Here is an 18555-nt window from a genome sequence, read left to right on the forward strand (position 1 = left end):
GTCAACTTTAGCTATTATCTTTAGTTTTTCCATTTCATGTATTTTCTTACATACTCTGTTTTTAAGGTTAATTGGAACTCTGCATTTAGGAATCACCACTGGTTCTGCATTTGTGTCAATGGTTAGTCTAACCACATTTTGGAATGTACCCACATCAGTATCAAATACATTGTCATATTTATCAAGTACATCTTTAGTTGCAGAAATATTTTCATAATTCACTGTAATAAGTCCCATTTGCTCTGATGTTCATTTACTTAATAATGGAGTGTATTTACAATCAACAACCAAAAATTCAAAGTTATATTTCTTCCTATTCTTGCAATGTCTAATTACTAACCTGCATTTTCCCTTAGGTCTAACTGTGTCTAAAGTCCACACTTCTAGGGTAGTGTCACAAGGCTTTAAATTGACATTGGGAATTAAATATTGAGGAATTACATTTACGCTAGCTCCACAATCTACTTGAAATTTGATTACTTTACCATTAACTTCAAAATCAGCTTCAATTAGCTTATCCTTTTTACTACACACTCTAAGCAAATATTCACATTCAGATTCATCTGAACTGTTCACATCAAAGTCATTGTCATTACCTGATACATAATTTATTTTCCTACTTTTGCATTTAACAGCATAATGATTATGATTACCACATTTTATACATTTCTTACCATGAGCTGGACACTTTTCCTTACGCCATTCATGTTTTTCCTCACAAAATTTGCAAGGACGCAACTTATTCGTAGGAACACTGGGTTTACTGGACTTAGGCCTACCTTCATTGTTTTCATACCTAGGCCTACCATCATGGTCTGCGTTGTGTCTGCTATCAGTAGTCTTCTCCCTTCTAGACTTTTCTCTCACTTCGGCCACACTGTCATTGGTCTGGCGAGTAGTAGACTTGATGACGTCCATCTGTCTTTTGCTTGCTTGAAAGGCCACACACAAATCCAATGTCTTCTCAAGGGTAAGGTCTTCGACTTCAAATAATTTCTGACGAAGCTTGTCCTCAGTACATCCAAACACCACTTGGTCCCTCAGCTGCTTGTCTCGTTGGTTACCATAGTTGCAGTCCTTCACAAGAATCTTCCATCTAGTAACGTAAGTTTCCAATGTTTCGTTTGTTTCCTGCATACATCTTCGAAACTTGTACCTTGCCATGAGTTCGTTCTTGCGCGGAGAGAAATAGACGTCGAATTTCGCCAAAACATCCTTCAACACATTGGCTGGATTAGGGTTACCGGTTGCTGGGACTGGAAATTCAAAAGAGTTGTATATCAGTAGAAGTTCTTCACCTCCAATGTTTAGAAGTAGGGCCACCTCAGTCTCTCCAGGTTTATTGTCCTTTTCAGAAGCAAGTAGATAAATCTCGAACCGTTGCTTAAAAGACCTCCATTCACGTTCGTTGTCGGCTCCTAGGCTAGCAGTGAATTTTGCTGGGGCTACAATACCTCCCGTCGATGAAGCCATGTTTGCCGGTTAGGGATGCTCAGTATTTTTAGGCTTAAAACACAATATCTAAAAGGCCTATACTGCACAATATTTGCTTGGAGAGTTCTAGGTGTCGTTTTTAATCCCGTCAGCTGCCACCATGTCTTGAGGCCCTTTATCGGAGGTGATATTTATGATGGAAACTCACAAGTTACAACTCAGCTTTATTGGATATAGCGGGACACACCACTAACAATACACACTGACATCTAGCGGTAGCATTAGGAATCATGTAGCTGTTGGCAGCGTTCTCAACAATATTAACATTATAATTATTAAATAATCATTAATAATATAACACCATCCCTCGTCTATATCCGAATTGCCATAGTGTTGAAACCAGTTTGGTGGCCCTAGTTTGTACTGCATCCAATTTATTTAATATCCTTCCGAATACTTGGAGCCCAGAATTGGACTTCGTATTCTAGATGGGGTGTTACTAGTGATGTGTACAGCTGTAGCGCAGTGTCTTTGTTTCTGTATTTGAATTGCCTCTTTATGTAGCCTATTAGTTTTTGCGCATTCTTTCCAGCTTTTATACTCTGTTTGGTGAACTTCAAATCCTTGCTGATAATAATATCGAGATCTTCCTCCTGGTCCACACTTTCTATTTCATTACCCAGCAGTGAGTAATCTGATTATGGGTTATTATAACCTATGTGTATTACTTTACATTTTCCACAGGTGAAACGCATTTGCCATTTTCTGGACCATTCTCCTAGCTTCATTAGATCCTCTCCTAAGGCTTCTGTGGCTTTTGTGTTCGCAGCATTTATGCCTAATTTAGTATCGTCGACAAATTTGGCAATTCTACAGTGCTATTTACTCCTAAATCTATGTCGTTAATGTAGATCAGAAATAGCAATAGAAAAAGACATATCCTTGAGGTACTCCATTTGTAACGCTACCCACTCTGAAGCTTCTCCACAAAAATGCCTGAGTTTGTTGGTGATTCTATTTGAAAACAGCCAAGAAGCCCACACTTTGACCTAATTGTTAAGGATTCAGGACGAATTCACTTTTCTACCCTATTGTACCTCATATGTTGTTAGAAGTGAAAAGCCTGTTAAGTAATGAAACATACTCACTTATGAAAGCATTCCAGTCACTTAATTCACAAAGTATGGAATTCTTATCTTTTGAAAAATTTTGTTGATTTATTCATGCCTCTTACGCTAGCATTGAAGATCTCAAATATAAGCTTGGTTCTGCAAAATGCATGTTAGAAAGACGCTACAAGGCCATAAGTGACACTGGAAAACCTAAATCATTGTTAGACTTACCATATGAGGAGTCATTTATGTCGTCGATTTCAGCAAAGAAGCTTCTCTGCTTTGAAATTTATTAAGACTACTCTCACAAATGCAATGGGTAATGCCAGATTAAACAATAGTGCTGTGATGTCAACTGAAATTATGAAAGTTACAAGACTAGATTTAGAGGAATGTTTTTATAGGTTTAGAGAAAATCCCAAGAACAGAAGAATATTGTAAAAATTATTCATGTCCTAGTAGTCTGTTCCTTCATCACATAAAATGTATAGCAAAATCTTTTTTATTTTGTAACTTTCAATATACATATATATATATATATATATATATATATATATATATATATATATATATATATATATATATATATATATATATATATATATATATATATATATATATATATATATATATATATATATATATATATATATATATATATATATATATATATATATATATATATATATGTGTGTGTGTGTGTGTGTGTGTGTGTGTGTGTGTGTGTGTGAAATTTAATTCATCCATTAAATTTTTTAACAAGAGTACCCATTACATTATAGACTTACAAAAAGTTATTTTTTCTTGTATTTCCATGTTTATATTTCATAATTTCTATACGTACGTGAATTACTGGAATTAATACATTTTGCATAGCTTACCATATGTTTTAAGTTTTATATATGTAATTCTTCCTATTCAGTAAGTATGAATGATTATCTATGCCTGATTTCTACATATCTCTTTTTTATTTGATACAGTATTACAAATTCACAGATTCCTGTACAATGCCAGAATATCCACCGCTGATCTCAAAATATGACCTAAGACTCTTCTCATATGGCTTTAAAAGGCTTCTGAAATTGGCATGTATAGGGTCGCTCTGATAGCTTAGTGCCCTCCCCTTATTTAGCAGTGCCTCCTAGGTGCCCACCCACTGACAGAGTTCTAGCTACACCACTGTTCTGTTGCATAACACAATTCATACAATTTCTTACAAACAATCCAATATCTCTATCTACACCAGGCCACCAGACAAAAGTCCTTGTAATAGACTTTGATCTGACAAAACTTTGGTGATCAGTATGTATTTCAGACAATTCCTTATTCCTCAGTGAACTAGGAATAATTACTCTTGACCCTTTCATTATGCAATCTTGTGCCATGCTCAATTCACTTTATATGTCTTCATAGGGGTTACAATTTGCCTCATTTCTACATGAGTCCTTACCTGTCATTATACTTTCTAAAACCTTACTAAGTATTGGGTCTTTCTTGGTATTATTTGCAATATCCTTGGCTGTAATTTTATAGATTTAATTTGCCTGACCTAAATTAGGTAAGAAATTAGAATGCCTCTGGATATTGAGCATCCAGGGAAGTTTAGAATTGTTGCTGAACCCAATTCTGTTGCAACACGATTGCAACAGTGGTGTGAAGAATAAGATTTACATTGAAGCTTTAGGTACTCTAGAAGATGCACAAAAGAAGATGTTATTACTACACACAGCCGGTAGAGAAGTTCGGGGAGTGTTTAAGAGACTACAACCTACCAATGACACTAGTGAAGCTAGGATTAAGGCTCTGACCACATATTTTGCCCCACAGATCAATAAAATTTTTGAAATTTATCAACTTACAGCACAGGCATATCACAAAGACCATGAAAGTTTAGATGTGTTTGTGACTAGTCTTGAAAATTTAGCTGTTTAATGTGAATTTCTAGAATTAGAAAATGTTATTATAGATGAAGTTATTGCCCATAGCACATCACAAGAGATAAGAAAAAAAATATTGCAAGATAAAGATCTAACACTAAAGAATGTATTAACTATAGGCAGAGCTCTAAAAACATCAAATAGGCAAAGTAATATAATAGGTAATTCTACAAGCAATAGAATGGAAAATTCTAAAATTAACAAGATAGGCTCAAAGTTGAAAGACAACGAGAATCAGAGAAAGAATACATCAAAGCTTAGTCATAGGAAATTGCTGAACTCTAATGCTCACAAATATCATAATCGGATCTATACGCAGAAGCAGCAGGAAAAACCCAAATGCTATAAGTGTGGTAGTACGGATCATCTGGCATACGAAGCAAGGAAATGCCCTGCTACAGGACAAACATGCCAGAATTGTAGAAAGGCGGGAAATTTTTCAAATGTTTGTAGATTCCCTAAGCAGTACGCAAAGAAAATAAATGCAGCAGTTGATACTGTAAACCAAGAGAATAATGCGGAAAATGTTCATGATAATCAGGTTAGATTAGAAACTGATTTTGAGTTTCACATTAATTCTGTCAACAAATGTGCAAAGAAACATATATTGGTAGAAGTGATCATAAATGGTAAACCAATTGTAATGCAAGTTAACACAGCAGCTGATGTATCAATTATGTCTGAGAAAAAACTAAAACCATTCCTAATTTGTTATTAGAAGGCACCTTTTGAAAGGTTATAATGGTTTTGATATTCAGGTAATAGTTGCTTCGAACATAGAAGTACAGTATAAAGATCAGAGGTTAGACAGAATGCCATTAACGGTAGTGAAAGGTAAAGGACAAACTTTACTAGGTTTGGACTGGTTACATTATATAAAATTACATTGGCCTAGTATTTTGAAGGTTACAGCTACACAAGATGAACGCAAGAATGAAGTGTCTGTGGATAATATTCTATCAGAGTTTCAAGACGTATTTGAAGATAAAGTTGGTACAGTAAAGAATGCAAAGGCAATTTTAGTTTTGAAATCAGATAGTACTCCTAGATTTTTTGCTCCAAGACCAGTACCATATGCATTGAAAAGTGCAGTTGAAACAGAACTCAAAAGGTTTGAAAATGAAGGTTCCTGGGAAAAGGTTACATATTCAGATTGGGCTACACCATTAGTTCCTATTGTGAAGGAAAATGGTCAGGTTAGGTTATGTGGAGATTACAAAGTAACGTTGAATCCATAGCTTCAGGTAGCTCAACATCCATTACCAAATCCAAAAGACATGTTTGCAAATATGTCAGGATGTAATGTATTTTTTAAGTAAGGTCATAGACAAGCATTTCAACAGCTTCCCATGGATGAAACATCACAAGAACTATGTACAGTAAATAGATCCTTAGGTTTGTGTAGGCCAAAGAGATTGCATTATGAAGTAGCAAGCAGTCGAGCTATATGGCAACAAACTATGGATAAGATTTTTACAGGAATGCAAGAGTATTAATTTTCATAGATGATATTTTAGTCTCTGGTAAAGATAGAAGAGAACATAGAGAAAGATTATGGGCAGTTCTGAAGATGTTGAAGGAACATAATATTAGAGTAAATAGGAGCAAATGTATTTCAGAAGTTGATTCAGTGGAATACTTAGGTTTTGTAATCAATGGCAAAGGTATTCACAAGACTAAGGAGAAAATTAATGCAGTTATATCACCTAAGGTGCCAGAAAATGTTGAGGAATTACAATCATTTTTAGGTTTAGTAACATTTTATGGAAATTTCATTCCGAATTTATCTATAATCGCACATCTATTGTATAACTTACTGAATAAGGGTGTAGAATGGAATTGGACAAAAGATTGTCAGAAATCTTTTGAAAGAATCAAGCAGGAAATAACATCACATACTGTACATTTCTAGTACATAATCAAATGGATTTACCAGTTAAATTAGTTTGTGATGCATCGAACATAGGTTTAGGTGCAGAATTATCTCATGTAATGCTGGATGGAACAGAAAAGCCAATTGGTTTCGCTTCTAGAGTATTGAACAAGGCAGAATTACTCTCAAATTGAAAAAGAAGGTTTAGCATTAGTGTATGGAGTTAAGAAATTTCATATGAATCTTTATGGAAGGAAAAAGTTCACACTTGCTATAGATCATAAACTTCTATTCGCAATACTGGGTCCGAAAGCAAGTTTACCTACGTTGGTAGCTACAAGACTACAACGTTGAGCAATTACGTTAGCCGCATAACATTATGATACAGAATATCGTCCTACATCAAAGATGGGCAATGCAGATGCTTTATCTAGATTTCCAGTAGACAAAGCGCCAGAAGAGAAGAATGACAGTATATTACTAGTTTTAGTATATCATGTACCCATTACAGCAAGAAAGACCCAATACTTAGTAAGGTTTTAGGGAGTTTAATGACAGGTAGACACTTGTGTGGACATGAGGTAAATTGTAAAGGCTATAAAGATATATAGAAGGAATTGAGTATAGCACAATGAAAGGGTCAAGAGTAATTATTCCTAGTTCACTGAGGAATAAGGTTTTGTCTGAAATACATACTGATCACCAAGGTATTGGCATATCAAAGTCTATTACAAGAATTGTAACTGATAATGGTCCACCGTTTACCTTGCAGGAATTTAAAGATTTTTGTGAGGTAAATGGTATTAAACATACATTTTCAGCTACATATCACCCTTCCACGAATGGAGAAGCTGAAAGGTTTGTTCAAACATTTAAGCATAACATGAAATGCAGAAAGGCAAATTCAAATAACATATTTTTTAATGTGTCAAAGTTTTTTGTCTTATAGAACAACACCACACAACACAACAGGTGTGACACCATCAAATTTGTTGATGGGGAAGAGGATTAGGTGTAAGTTAGATTTGTTGTATCCAAGTTTGCAAATTGATTGAGAAGAAAAAGGGTATAAGCAATTAGAAAGTCTCCCAAAAGTAAAGCATTTTTCCCCTTGTTTTGATGTCATGGTAAGATCATACAATACTCCAGAAAATTGGGTACCAGGAGAAATTGTAAAAGAGATAGGAAATTTACATTATGATGTTCAAGTTGTTGGAAATATTGTAAAACGTCATGTTGATCAATTACAGCCATTAGATAAAAAGGCTGTATATCAGGTGAATGTTAGACATGAGAAATTTTCAATAGTTAAATCAAATATTAACCAAGATGCTCAAACATCAGATGTAGATTCAGAACCTGTTCATGTACCAGTACAGGATGAAGTTAGAATACTTCCCTAAAGGATGAATAGAGTGAAGCCACCTGAGAGATTAGATTTGTAGTTTTGTACAATGTCAAGTTAAGGGAGAAAAGACTGTTATGTATTTTGTACCGTAATACTACATGTGTTACATGTATTAAGAGTAATGTTGCACAGTATTGCACTGATAGAACATGTTTAGACACAGAATAAGTGTAGTAGCATATGTTATGAAGGATTTAATCATTCATTAATTGTCCTAAAGTTAGGATGTGATTCTTCTTACTTTTGTATTGCAGTAGGATTCAATCTTTTTGAGAGTGATGCCCACTTGTGTTTTTGTATGTATGTGTAGGCCAACTAGTTTTGTTTACATATTCTCTCGAGAGAGTCACAAGTTGTTGGGACACGGTTGAGAGCTGAGGAGCAATGTGAGCTTGAAGCATTAAATGCATTTTAAGAATACCAACGTATCATTAAACCCCATCAAGAAGAATCGGCCACATCGGATGAGATGTAGAACAACACTAATAAATGGGTATTATTCCAGGTATGTATGAAGGAATTATAAGGACAGTGAGACGAGCTATCACCAACAACTGACGGTTTATTCAAACAGGTGCGAGAATATATTACAAGGTGCGGGTGGAAATGTAGCCAATGGCGCCAATCTGCCAGGAACCAACCGCCACAAAAAGTGTGTTTCTTCACACTTACAAGTACTCGAAATACAAGTTAATGAAATAATGCAATGTAATGAGAAATACATGAAATTGTAGCTCTGAGGGAGTGGAACAAATATATACAAATAGCCACAGTGTGGCGAAAGGAGAATTCAAATGAAACGGAGAATTTGATGAGAATGCTGAACGACGGAGGGACTGATGTCCTTACAAGTACTCCCCCACCCCCCAAGACATCAGGCGGCGTAGAAGGCTGATGAGGCTAGTCTTCGTATCGTTTCGGGCGTCGGAGGGCTCCTCTTGTTTTTGAGCGAAGGGGCGTGTCGGCGGTCGGCGGTCGGCGTATGGATAGCTACCTCTTCTTCTCATTAGGCGCCTTGTTTTGAGGTGGCACTCTGGATCTGCCAGGTCCCGCGGAGGAAGTGTCGCTTCCTTCGAGAAACGCCGGTTTCACGCGGTCTATTGAGACCCAGTCCTCCTGGCTATGCACGTCGAGAAGGAAAACTTTCGTCGTTTTACTGATGACTCGGTAGGGGCCGCGATAGGGTCTGGTCAGCGGCTGTTGATGAGCGTCGACACGGACAAAAACATACCCGCAGTCGTCCAAGTTCCTCGGCTTGAAATGCTTAGTTCTGTCCTGGGAAGTTTTAAGATATGGCCTGAACTTCCTGGCGAAGTCCCTAAGATGATCCATTAGTGTGTCGTCGGTTGATGTGGGAAATAATTCGCCGGGAACTGCAAGCGCCTCTCCGTAAACCTTTTTGGCAGGCGATGGCTCGCCATCTGCGCGAGGGGCGATGCAAAGGGCGAGAAGTACCCAAGGAAGGCGTGATTTCCAGTCCGCGTTGGTGCAGCTCACCATCAGGGACACCTTGAGGGCGCGATGAGTTCATTTGACCATGTCGTTTGCTGCGGGGTTGTATGTGGTGGTGCTGCGGAGTGTCGTTCCCATCAGGTTTGCCAGAGCAAGCCATATCTCTGTCCGTCGTGATGTCGTCAGGAACGCCAAATCTGCTCACCCAGCTTGATAAAAGGGCTTCGGCACATGCTTGGGTCGTAGCTTCCAACCACCTCGTGGAGCGATCGATGATAGTCAGCAGGTAGCGAGCAGATCCCAAATGCGGCAAAGGTCCCATGACGGCTGATCTTGCTTGTCTGGCAATTGATGCGTCTTCGCCCATTCCCGGGCGTCCTTTTTGATCCCTGGCCAGATGAACTTATCAGACAGGAGGCGAGAGGTGGTGCGTCCCAAGGGGTGTGAAAGTCCATGGATGATGTCGAATATCTTCCTTCTGCAGGAAGCGGGAATCCAGGGACGTGGGCGGCTGGTGCTGGTGTCGCAGAGGATGGTTACTCCTGCTGGCCCGAGGGAAATTGAAGTTATCTTGAGCGTAGATGGCCCCTTCAGGTGATCCTGTGCCTCTTGGTTGTTGCGCTGCTCGGATGCAAGGTCGGCGTAGTCAATTCCCAGATGTATTGCGTCGATTTCAATCCTTGAAAGAGCGTCTGCGACTGGGTTTTTCTTTCCAGGAACGTAGCTTATGGTGTACCCGAATTCGGCAATTGCTACGAGATGGCATTGTTGTCGGGAGGACCATGTGTCTGTCGATTTTGTGAAGGCGTGTACGAGGTGTTGATGGTCCGTCGTGATGGTGACGGGTGTGCCCTCCAGAATGTACCTGAAGTGGCGGACGGCGAGGTAGACGGCGAGGAGCTCCCTGTCGAAGGTGCTGTATCTTGTTTCGGTGGGTTTCAGCTTTCTGCTGAAGAATGCCAACGGTCGTGGAGAACCATCGACGAGCTGTCCCAGCACAGCTCCACAGGCGACATTGCTGGCGTCGGTCGTCAGTCGCAGAGGGGCGTTGTCGTCGAAGTAAGCCAGGGTGGTGGCGTTTGCGAGGGCGTCCTTTGTCCTGGTGAATGCGTGTTGTTGTGGGGAACCCCACTCAAGTTTCTTCGCCTTTCCCTTCAGGACGTCGTCGAGGGGGGTCAGGGTCTGTGCGATGCTGGGGATGAAACGCCTGTAGTAATTGACCATCCCCAGGAACTCCTGAAGTTGGCGGGTGGTCGTAGGTGTCGGGAACTTCCTGATGGCGTCCACCTTGGTTGTCATGAGTTTTACCCCACTCGAGGACACTCGATGACCGAGAAAGTCCACTCCTTCAGCGCCGAATGTGCATTTATCGAAACGTACAACCAGGCCATTCTCCTGCAGGCGTTTGAGAATGGCGCGGACGTGCCTTCGGTGTTCCTCTTTGGTCCTTGAGAATATCAGGATGTCGTCGACGTAGCAGATGCAGAATGGTAGGTCACCAAGGATGCTATCCATTAGGCATTGGAAGGTCGCCCCCGCGTTGCGTAGACCGAAGGTTAAGTATGCGAAGGTGTAGGATCCGAACGGTGTCACAATGGCAGTCTTCGGAGTGTCCTCTGGAAATACGGGGACCTGGAAGTAAGACTTGAGAAGGTCCATCTTAGTGAAGTGTTTCGCACCATGCAACGCATTCGTCAGGTCCTGCATGTTGGGCAGAGGGTAGTGGTCGGGCGTTGGGATGAGGTTGAGGCGTCTGTAGTTGCCGCAAGGTCTCCAGGTCCCATCAGGCTTCTTTACCATGTGGAGGAGAGATGCCCAGGGGGTCGGTGCTTTCTTACAGATACCCATGCGTTCCATGTCCTCAAATGCGCGTTTGGCATCCCTCAGCTTCTGGGGCGGGAGGCGGCGGAATTTGGAGTGTGTAGGAGGTCCCGTCGTCGTGATGTGGTGGTAGATCCCATGCTTGGAGGGGCATCCCGGCGATTGGGGGACCTCGTGCTTGAAAACGTCTTGAAATTCCTGCAGAAGGTCGGCGTAGGGCTGCATCATTACAGCGGATACGGACATTGTGGCAGGGCCAGCTCTTAGGGTGCGGAACCGGCAGGTTCCTGTGTCGATGAGGCATTTCCCAGTAACGTCAACGAGTAGTCCGTGGTGAGTACCGAGGAGGGGGCGACTGACGTCAGCGATGGCGAAGGTCCAGGAATACGAACGGCCCATGATGGATATCCTGAGGACCCTAGTCCCATAACACCGTATGGGAGACCCGTTGGCGGCGACGAGTGAAGAGACGTTTTTGCTGAGACCACGGTCTAGGTCATCTTGTGACGGCGGGAACGTTGACTGCATAGCGCCGGTGTTGACCATAAATCTACGGTTGGAAGATATAAAAACCATTCGTGCTTTGGTTTCCTGCAGCTGCGATGGTGGTAGGTGGTTTCTTCTGGCATCATCTTCTAGGGAAATTGCATGGTGCCCTACATTTCTTGGCATCGCTGCCAAACCGCTGATGGTAGAAACGCCACGCTGGATTAGGCCTAGGGCTCGGACGTGTCGGTTGCGGTGGTTTCCTCCTTACCAGAGCGTTGTTCTTGTCGTTGTCGTTAGGAGGTGTCGCTGAAGAGTCTATGGAAGAGCAGCTGAAGGAGAAGAACGAAGACGATACTGATGATGATGCTCCAAGGTGGGATGCTTTGGAAGCCTCGTGGAGCTTCTGAGCCTTCGACAGGAGTTCGTTCATCGGAAGCGTGTCGGCGTCCTTCAATTGGGCCCTTACGTCAAAGGAAAATCTCGTGAGATAGGCTAATCTCGCGCAGTCGGCCGTTGCTGTCGGTCTCGGGAAGCATTAGCAGGCCGGTCAACTAATCCCACGCCTCGACAGGAGAGGTGTCACCCATGGGTTTGCCGACGAGATCCAGGACCTTCTGTGCCCTCGCTCAAACAGAGAGTGAGTAGATACCGATTAGTTTCGTTCTCAGGTCGTCGTAGGAAACTTGGCCAGCCTGGGTGTCGAGCCAAGGGGAAATCTTGTTGAATACCTCCTTTGGGATGGAGGTGAGTACTGTTATGTATTATTGTAATGTACTATATTATTTCAAGTGTTGCAGGTATTGCGCAACATTGCATCATATTGCATGAATAAGACATGTTATGCTTTATACATAAGAGTAATGATTTGTTTTGGTATTAGGATTCAAACATTTGTTGATTACCTCAGATAGGATGTGATTCTTTATGATTTGTACTGGAGTAGGATTTAAGTCTTTTCAGAGCGATGCTCTTTTGTTTAGCAATGTTTTGGTTTGTCAGATTGTGTAAGACGCTCCATATGCACTTGTGAGTCAGCTGTCACAGAGTAAAGAGTACAATGTAGTCTTTTATACATTAAATGTATTTTCAAGAATACCAACGTATTATTACCCATCAAGCCAAAATCGACGACATCAGATGGGATCAGCTGAGAAATAATTACTAACAATTGTTCATCTATGTTCCAGGTAATTATTATGGTTAATAGAACTTCCTACCAAAGTATCGAATCGAACATTTGGCGACGTAAAGGACGACGGACAAGCAGGGAGAAGCAAGCAGGGAGAAGCATTGGACCCTATGCACAAGGACGGCCAGCACAAGAGAAGGTCTATGTACATCAGGGGACAAGAGTAAAATCGCCCAATGAAGATTTTACCAGCAGCAGAATAGGAATTTCATCAAATACACAAAAGGGTGAAATTTAAAGTTGGTTAGGTAGGTAGGAAGTACACTTGTGACTGCAGAACAGTAACTTAACCTACCACAGTTATTAAGGTAAGCAAACAAAATGCCTTTTAACATCGAACACCCGCTAGGTTTCAGCATCACTGCTGAGCCTAATTCTGTTGCAACACGATGGCAACAGTGGTGTGAGGAATTTAAGATTTATTTAGAAGCATTAGGGAACATGAAGGATGCACAAAAGAAGGTATTATTACTTCATACAGCAGGTAGGGAAGTTCGGGAAGTGTTTTAAGACTTTGCAGCCTACAGATGACACAAGTGAAGCTGCAATTAAGGCTCTTACCACATATTTTGCTCCTCAGGTCAATAAATTTTTTGAAAGATTCCAGTTTTCAGCGCAGGCTTATCAGAAAGAAAATGAAAGTTTAGATACATTTGTGACTAGACTAAAGAATTTAGCTGTTTCATGTGAATTTCTAGAGTTAAAAAATGTTATCATAGATCAAGTAATTGCACATTGCACATCAGAAGAGCTAAGAAAGAAATTATTGCAAGATAAAGATTTAACATTAGAAAAGGTATTGATAACAGGCAGAGCTTTAGAAACATCAAATAGGCAAAGTAACATAATAGGTAGTTCTACAAGCAATAGAATGGAAAATTCTAAAATTAATACAGTAGGTTCTAAGTGGAAAACCAATGAGAATCAGAGAATGAATATGTCAAAGCCTAGTCATAGAAAAGTGCCTAACACTAATGTTCATAAATATCAGAATCAGGCTTATACACAGAAACAACAGGAAAAACCCAAGTGTTTTAGGTGTGGTAAAACTGATCATCTTGCATACGAAGCAAAGAAATGCCCTGCTACTGGATAGACATGCCAGAATTGCAGAAAGATGGGTCATTTCACAACTGCTTGTAGATTCCCTAAACAGTACGCAAAGAAAATAAATGCTACAGTTGATACTATGGGTCAAGAGAATAATGAGGAAAATGTTCATGATAATCAGGTTAGTTCAGAAACTGATTTTGCGTTTCGCATAAACTCAGTCAACAAAGGTGCAAAGAAACATATCATGGTAGAAGTAATCATAAATGGTAAACCAATTTTGATGCAAGTTGACACAGCAGCCGATGTATCAATTATGGCTGAGAAAATGACTAAAAGCATTCCTAATTTGTTATTAGAAGGTACAAATAGAGTTTTGAAAGGTTATAATGGTTTTGATATTCAGGTAATAGGTGCTTCGAACGTAGAAGTACAGTACAAAGAACAGAAATTAGAGAGAATGCCATTAACAGTAGTAAAAGGTAATGGACAAACTTTGCTAGGTTTAGATTGGCTACAGTATTTGAAGTTAGATTGGCCTAGTATTTTGAAGGTTTCAGGTAGACAAGATGAAAACAAAAATGAAATGTCTATGGATGATATCCTATCAGAGTTTCAAGACGTATTTGAAGATAAAATAGGTACAGTAAAGAACGCAAAGGCAATTTTAGTTTTGAAACCTGACAGTTCTCCTAGATTTTTTGCTCCGAGACCAGTACCGTATGCATTGAAAAGTGCAGTTGAAACAGAAATCAAGAGATTAGAAAGTGAAGGTTCTTGGGAAAAGGTTACATATTCAGATTGGGCTACACCATTAGTTCCTATTGTGAAGGAAAGTGGACAGGTTAGGTTATGTGGAGATTACAAAGTAACGTTAAATCCACAACTGCAAGTAGCTCAACATCCCTTACCAAATCCGAAAGACATGTTTGCAACTATGTCAGGATGCAGTGTTTTTTCTAAATTAGATTTAAGACAAGCATTTCAACAGCTTCCCATGAATGAAACTTCACAAGAATTATGTACAGTAAATACATCCTTAGGTTTGTTTAGACCAAAGAGATTACCTTATGGAGTTGCAAGTAGTCCAGCTATATGGCAACAAACTATGGATAAGATTTTTTCAGGAATGCAAGGAGTATTCATTTTTATAGATGATATTTTAATTGCTGGTAAAGACACAAGAGAACATAGAGAAAGATTGCGAACAGTTCTGAAGAATTTGAAGGAACATAATATTAGAGTAAATAAGAGCAAATGTATTTTAGAAGTTGATTCAGTGGAATACTTAGGTTTTGTAATAAATGGCAAGGGTATTCACAAAACTAAAGAGAAGATTAAAGCTGTACAATCATCAAAAGTGCCAGAAAATGTTAAGGAATTACAATCATTTTTAGGTTTAGTAACATTTTATGGGAATTTCATTCAGAATTTGTCTACAATTGCAATCCATTGTATAATCTGTTGAATAAGGGTGTAGAATGGAAGTGGACAAAAGAGTGTCAGGAATCTTTTGAAAGAATCAAGCAGGAAATAACATCACCTACATTCTTAGTACATTATCAAATGGATTTACCAGTTAAATTAGTATGTGATGCATCAAACATAGGTTTAGGTGCAGTATTATCTCATGTAATGCCATATGGAACAGAAAAACCAATTGCATTCACTTCTAGAGTATTGAACAAGGCAGAAAGAAATTACTCTCAAATAGAAAAGGAAGGTTTAGCATTAGTATATGGAGTTAAAAAATTCCATATGTATCTTTATGGTAGGAAAAAATTCACACTTGTTACAGATCATAAACCTTTATTGGCAATATTGGGTCAAAAAGCAAGTTTACCTACGTTGGTAGCTGCAAGACTACAACGTTGGGCAGTTACGTTAGCAGTGTACCACTATGATATAGAATACCGTCCAACATCAAACATGGGTAATGCAGATGCTTTATCCAGATTACCCGTAGACAAAGCTCCAGAGGAGTATGATGACAGTGTTCTGTTAATTTCTGTATATGATGTACCAATAACTGCAAAAGATGTAGCACACAGTACCAAGAGAGACCCAGTACTTAGTAAGGTTTTGGAGAGTTTAATGACAGGTAGGGACTTATGTGGAAAAGAGGAAAATTGTAAACCGTATAAGGATATATGGTATGAACTGAGTGTAACACAAGGAATAGTGATGAGAGGTTCCAGGGTAGTTATTCCTAATTCACTGAGAAATAAGGTTTCGCCTTAAATACATGCTGATCATCAAGGTATTGTAAGGTCAAAGTCAATTGCGAGAACTTTTGTATGGTGGCCAGGTGTAGATAAAGATGTGTAATCTTATATAAAGAATTGTATGAATTGTGTTATGCAACAAAACAATCCTCAATTTGCTAGAATGCACCCGTGGGAGTTACCCAGGTATCCATGGCAAAGAGTGCATATAGATTTTGCAGGTCCTTTTTTGAATTATTTGTTTTTGATAGTAGTAGATGCTTACAGTAAGTGGCCAGAAATTATCCCAATGAAGACAACAACGTTTTACGCCACAATAAAAGAGTTAATGCAAATTTTTTCAACACATGGTATTCCAGAAAGAATTGTTACAGATAATGGTCCACAATTTACCTCACAAGAGTTTAAAGAATTTTGTAATGTCAATGGTATAAAGCATACATTTTCAGCTACATATCATCCATCCACTAATGGAGAGGCTGAAAGATTTGTCCAAACGTTTAAACACAATATGAAGTGTAGAAAAGCAAATTCAGGTAATATATTTTTGCATGTGTCAAAATTTTTATTGTCTTATAGAACAACGCCGCACAGCACAACAGGCGTGGCACCCTCAAATTTGTTAATGGGGAGGAGGATAAGGTGTAAGTTAGATTTGTTGTATCCAAGTTTGCAAAGTGATTTAGAAGATAAAGGGTATAAACAAGTAGCAAAGCTTCCTAATGTAAGACATTTTTTACCTTTGTCTGATGTCATGGTAAGATCGTACAACACTCCAGAGAAGTGGGTACCAGGAGAGATTGTAAGAGAGATAGGAAATTTACATTATGATGTTCGTGTTGGTGATAATGTTGTAAAACGTCATGTTGATCAATTACAGCCGTTAAACAGAAAGACAGTAGAGCATGTGAATGTTAGAGATGAGAAACTTAAAGAAGTAGTTAGATCAAATGAGTCAAGTATTAACCAAGAAGGTCCAACATCCAATGTAGATTCAGAACCAATTCATGTACCAGTACAAGATGAGGTTAAAGTGCTTCCTAATAGGATTAACAGAGGAAAGCCCCCTGAGAGATTAGATTTATGAAGATTTTTACAATGTCAAGTTAAGGGGGAGGAGACTGTTATGTATTATTGTAATGTACTATATTATTTCAAGTGTTGCAGGTATTGCGCAACATTGCATCATATTGCAGGAATAAGACATGTTATGCTTTATACATAAGAGTAATGATTTGTTTTGGTATTAGGATTCAAACATTTGTTGATTACCTCAGATAGGATGTGATTCTTTATGATTTGTACTGGAGTAGGATTTAAGTCTTTTCAGAGCGATGCTCTTTTGTTTAGCAATGTTTTGTTTGTCAGATTGTGTAAGACGCTCCATATGCACTTGGGAGTCAGCTGTCACAGAGTAAAGAGTACAATGTAGTCTTTTATACATTAAATGTATTTTCAAGAATACCAACGTATTATTACCCATCAAGCCAAAATCGACGACATCAGATGGGATCAGCTGAGAAATAATTACTAACAATTGTTCATCTATGTTCCAGGTAATTATTATGGTTAATAGAACTTCCTACCAAAGTATCAAATCGAACAAGTACGATGTCAGCCTTGGCGCAGTGGTCGCTGAGCCTAGCAACTCGGAAGAGTACATCTGCTCTCAGGAACCAGGAAGCGGTGTTGTGTTGAGAAAACGGCGGCAGTTTGACTTTGGGCGTGGAGGCGAGGCCGTTGGGCATGATGGGCTGGTTGAATCCACCATTGTGGTCAGTCGACGAGTCAGTGAAGAGGTGAGAAGGTGAAATGTTGGATAAGCCCATCCTACTGCCTTACAAACGCACCAAGGTGTGGGATAACCAAAGGCCGAAGCTCCCGCCTAAGGTAACGGAGTAAAAGAAGGTAGCACGGCCGTAGTGAGTCCGTTAATGGCAAAGCCAAAACCGCTGATGCTACTTCAACTCCGGGGTCACCAGTTATAAGGACAGTGAGACGAGCTATCACCAACAACTGACGGTATATTCAAACAGGTGCGAGAATATATTACAAGGTGCGGATGGAAATGTAGCATGCACGCATGCACCAATCTGCCAGGAACCAACCGCCACAAAAAGTGTGTTTCTTCACATGTACAAGTACTCGAAATACAAGTTAATGAAATAATGCAATGTAATGAGAAATACATGAAATTGTAGCTCTGAGGGAGCGGAACAAATATATACAAATAGCCACAGTGTGGCGAAACGAGAATTCAAATGAAATGCAGAATTCGATGAGAATGCTGAACGACGGAGGGACCGATGTTCTTACAGTATCATTCCATTTGGGATAAACAATACCATACATAATAGAGGATAGGAGTAATAACACTCAAGGGTACAGCATTCTGGCAATAATTTTGGTGATGTAACTCACAAACCTTCACTCTAATAGAACATTTTTTTTCTGTCCAGAAACCTGAAAACTCCACATGTGACTAAAAGTAAATAATTGATATTTACTTTAGCTTTGTCAACTTTCAGCCTCTATTTGGGCTCCATCCTAGGGAGCTCAGTGAGA

The 18555-nt window shown here is 39.5% G+C and overlaps 1 protein-coding gene and 1 pseudogene across 1 annotated transcript; both read right to left on the reverse strand.

The window, feature by feature from the left end:
- Positions 1-249: 249 nt before the first annotated feature.
- On the reverse strand, positions 250-1473 carry LOC137635775 (uncharacterized). Its single transcript, XM_068368225.1, has one exon. It carries the CDS (start codon positions 1471-1473, stop codon positions 250-252), a length of 1224 nt encoding a protein of 407 aa, XP_068224326.1.
- A 6282-nt stretch (positions 1474-7755) lies between these two features.
- Positions 7756-18555, reverse strand: part of LOC137635776 (uncharacterized) — a 127678-nt pseudogene continuing 116878 nt past the window's right edge.

Source organism: Palaemon carinicauda, unplaced genomic scaffold, assembly GCF_036898095.1.
Source record: "Palaemon carinicauda isolate YSFRI2023 unplaced genomic scaffold, ASM3689809v2 scaffold172, whole genome shotgun sequence".
Classification (NCBI taxonomy): Eukaryota; Metazoa; Arthropoda; class Malacostraca; order Decapoda; family Palaemonidae; genus Palaemon; species Palaemon carinicauda.

Bases quoted from the DNA above. Each gene is read 5' to 3' on its own strand.
- LOC137635775 (XM_068368225.1), bottom strand. From the start codon at position 1,473: ATGGCTTCATCGACGGGAGGTATTGTAGCCCCAGCAAAATTCACTGCT.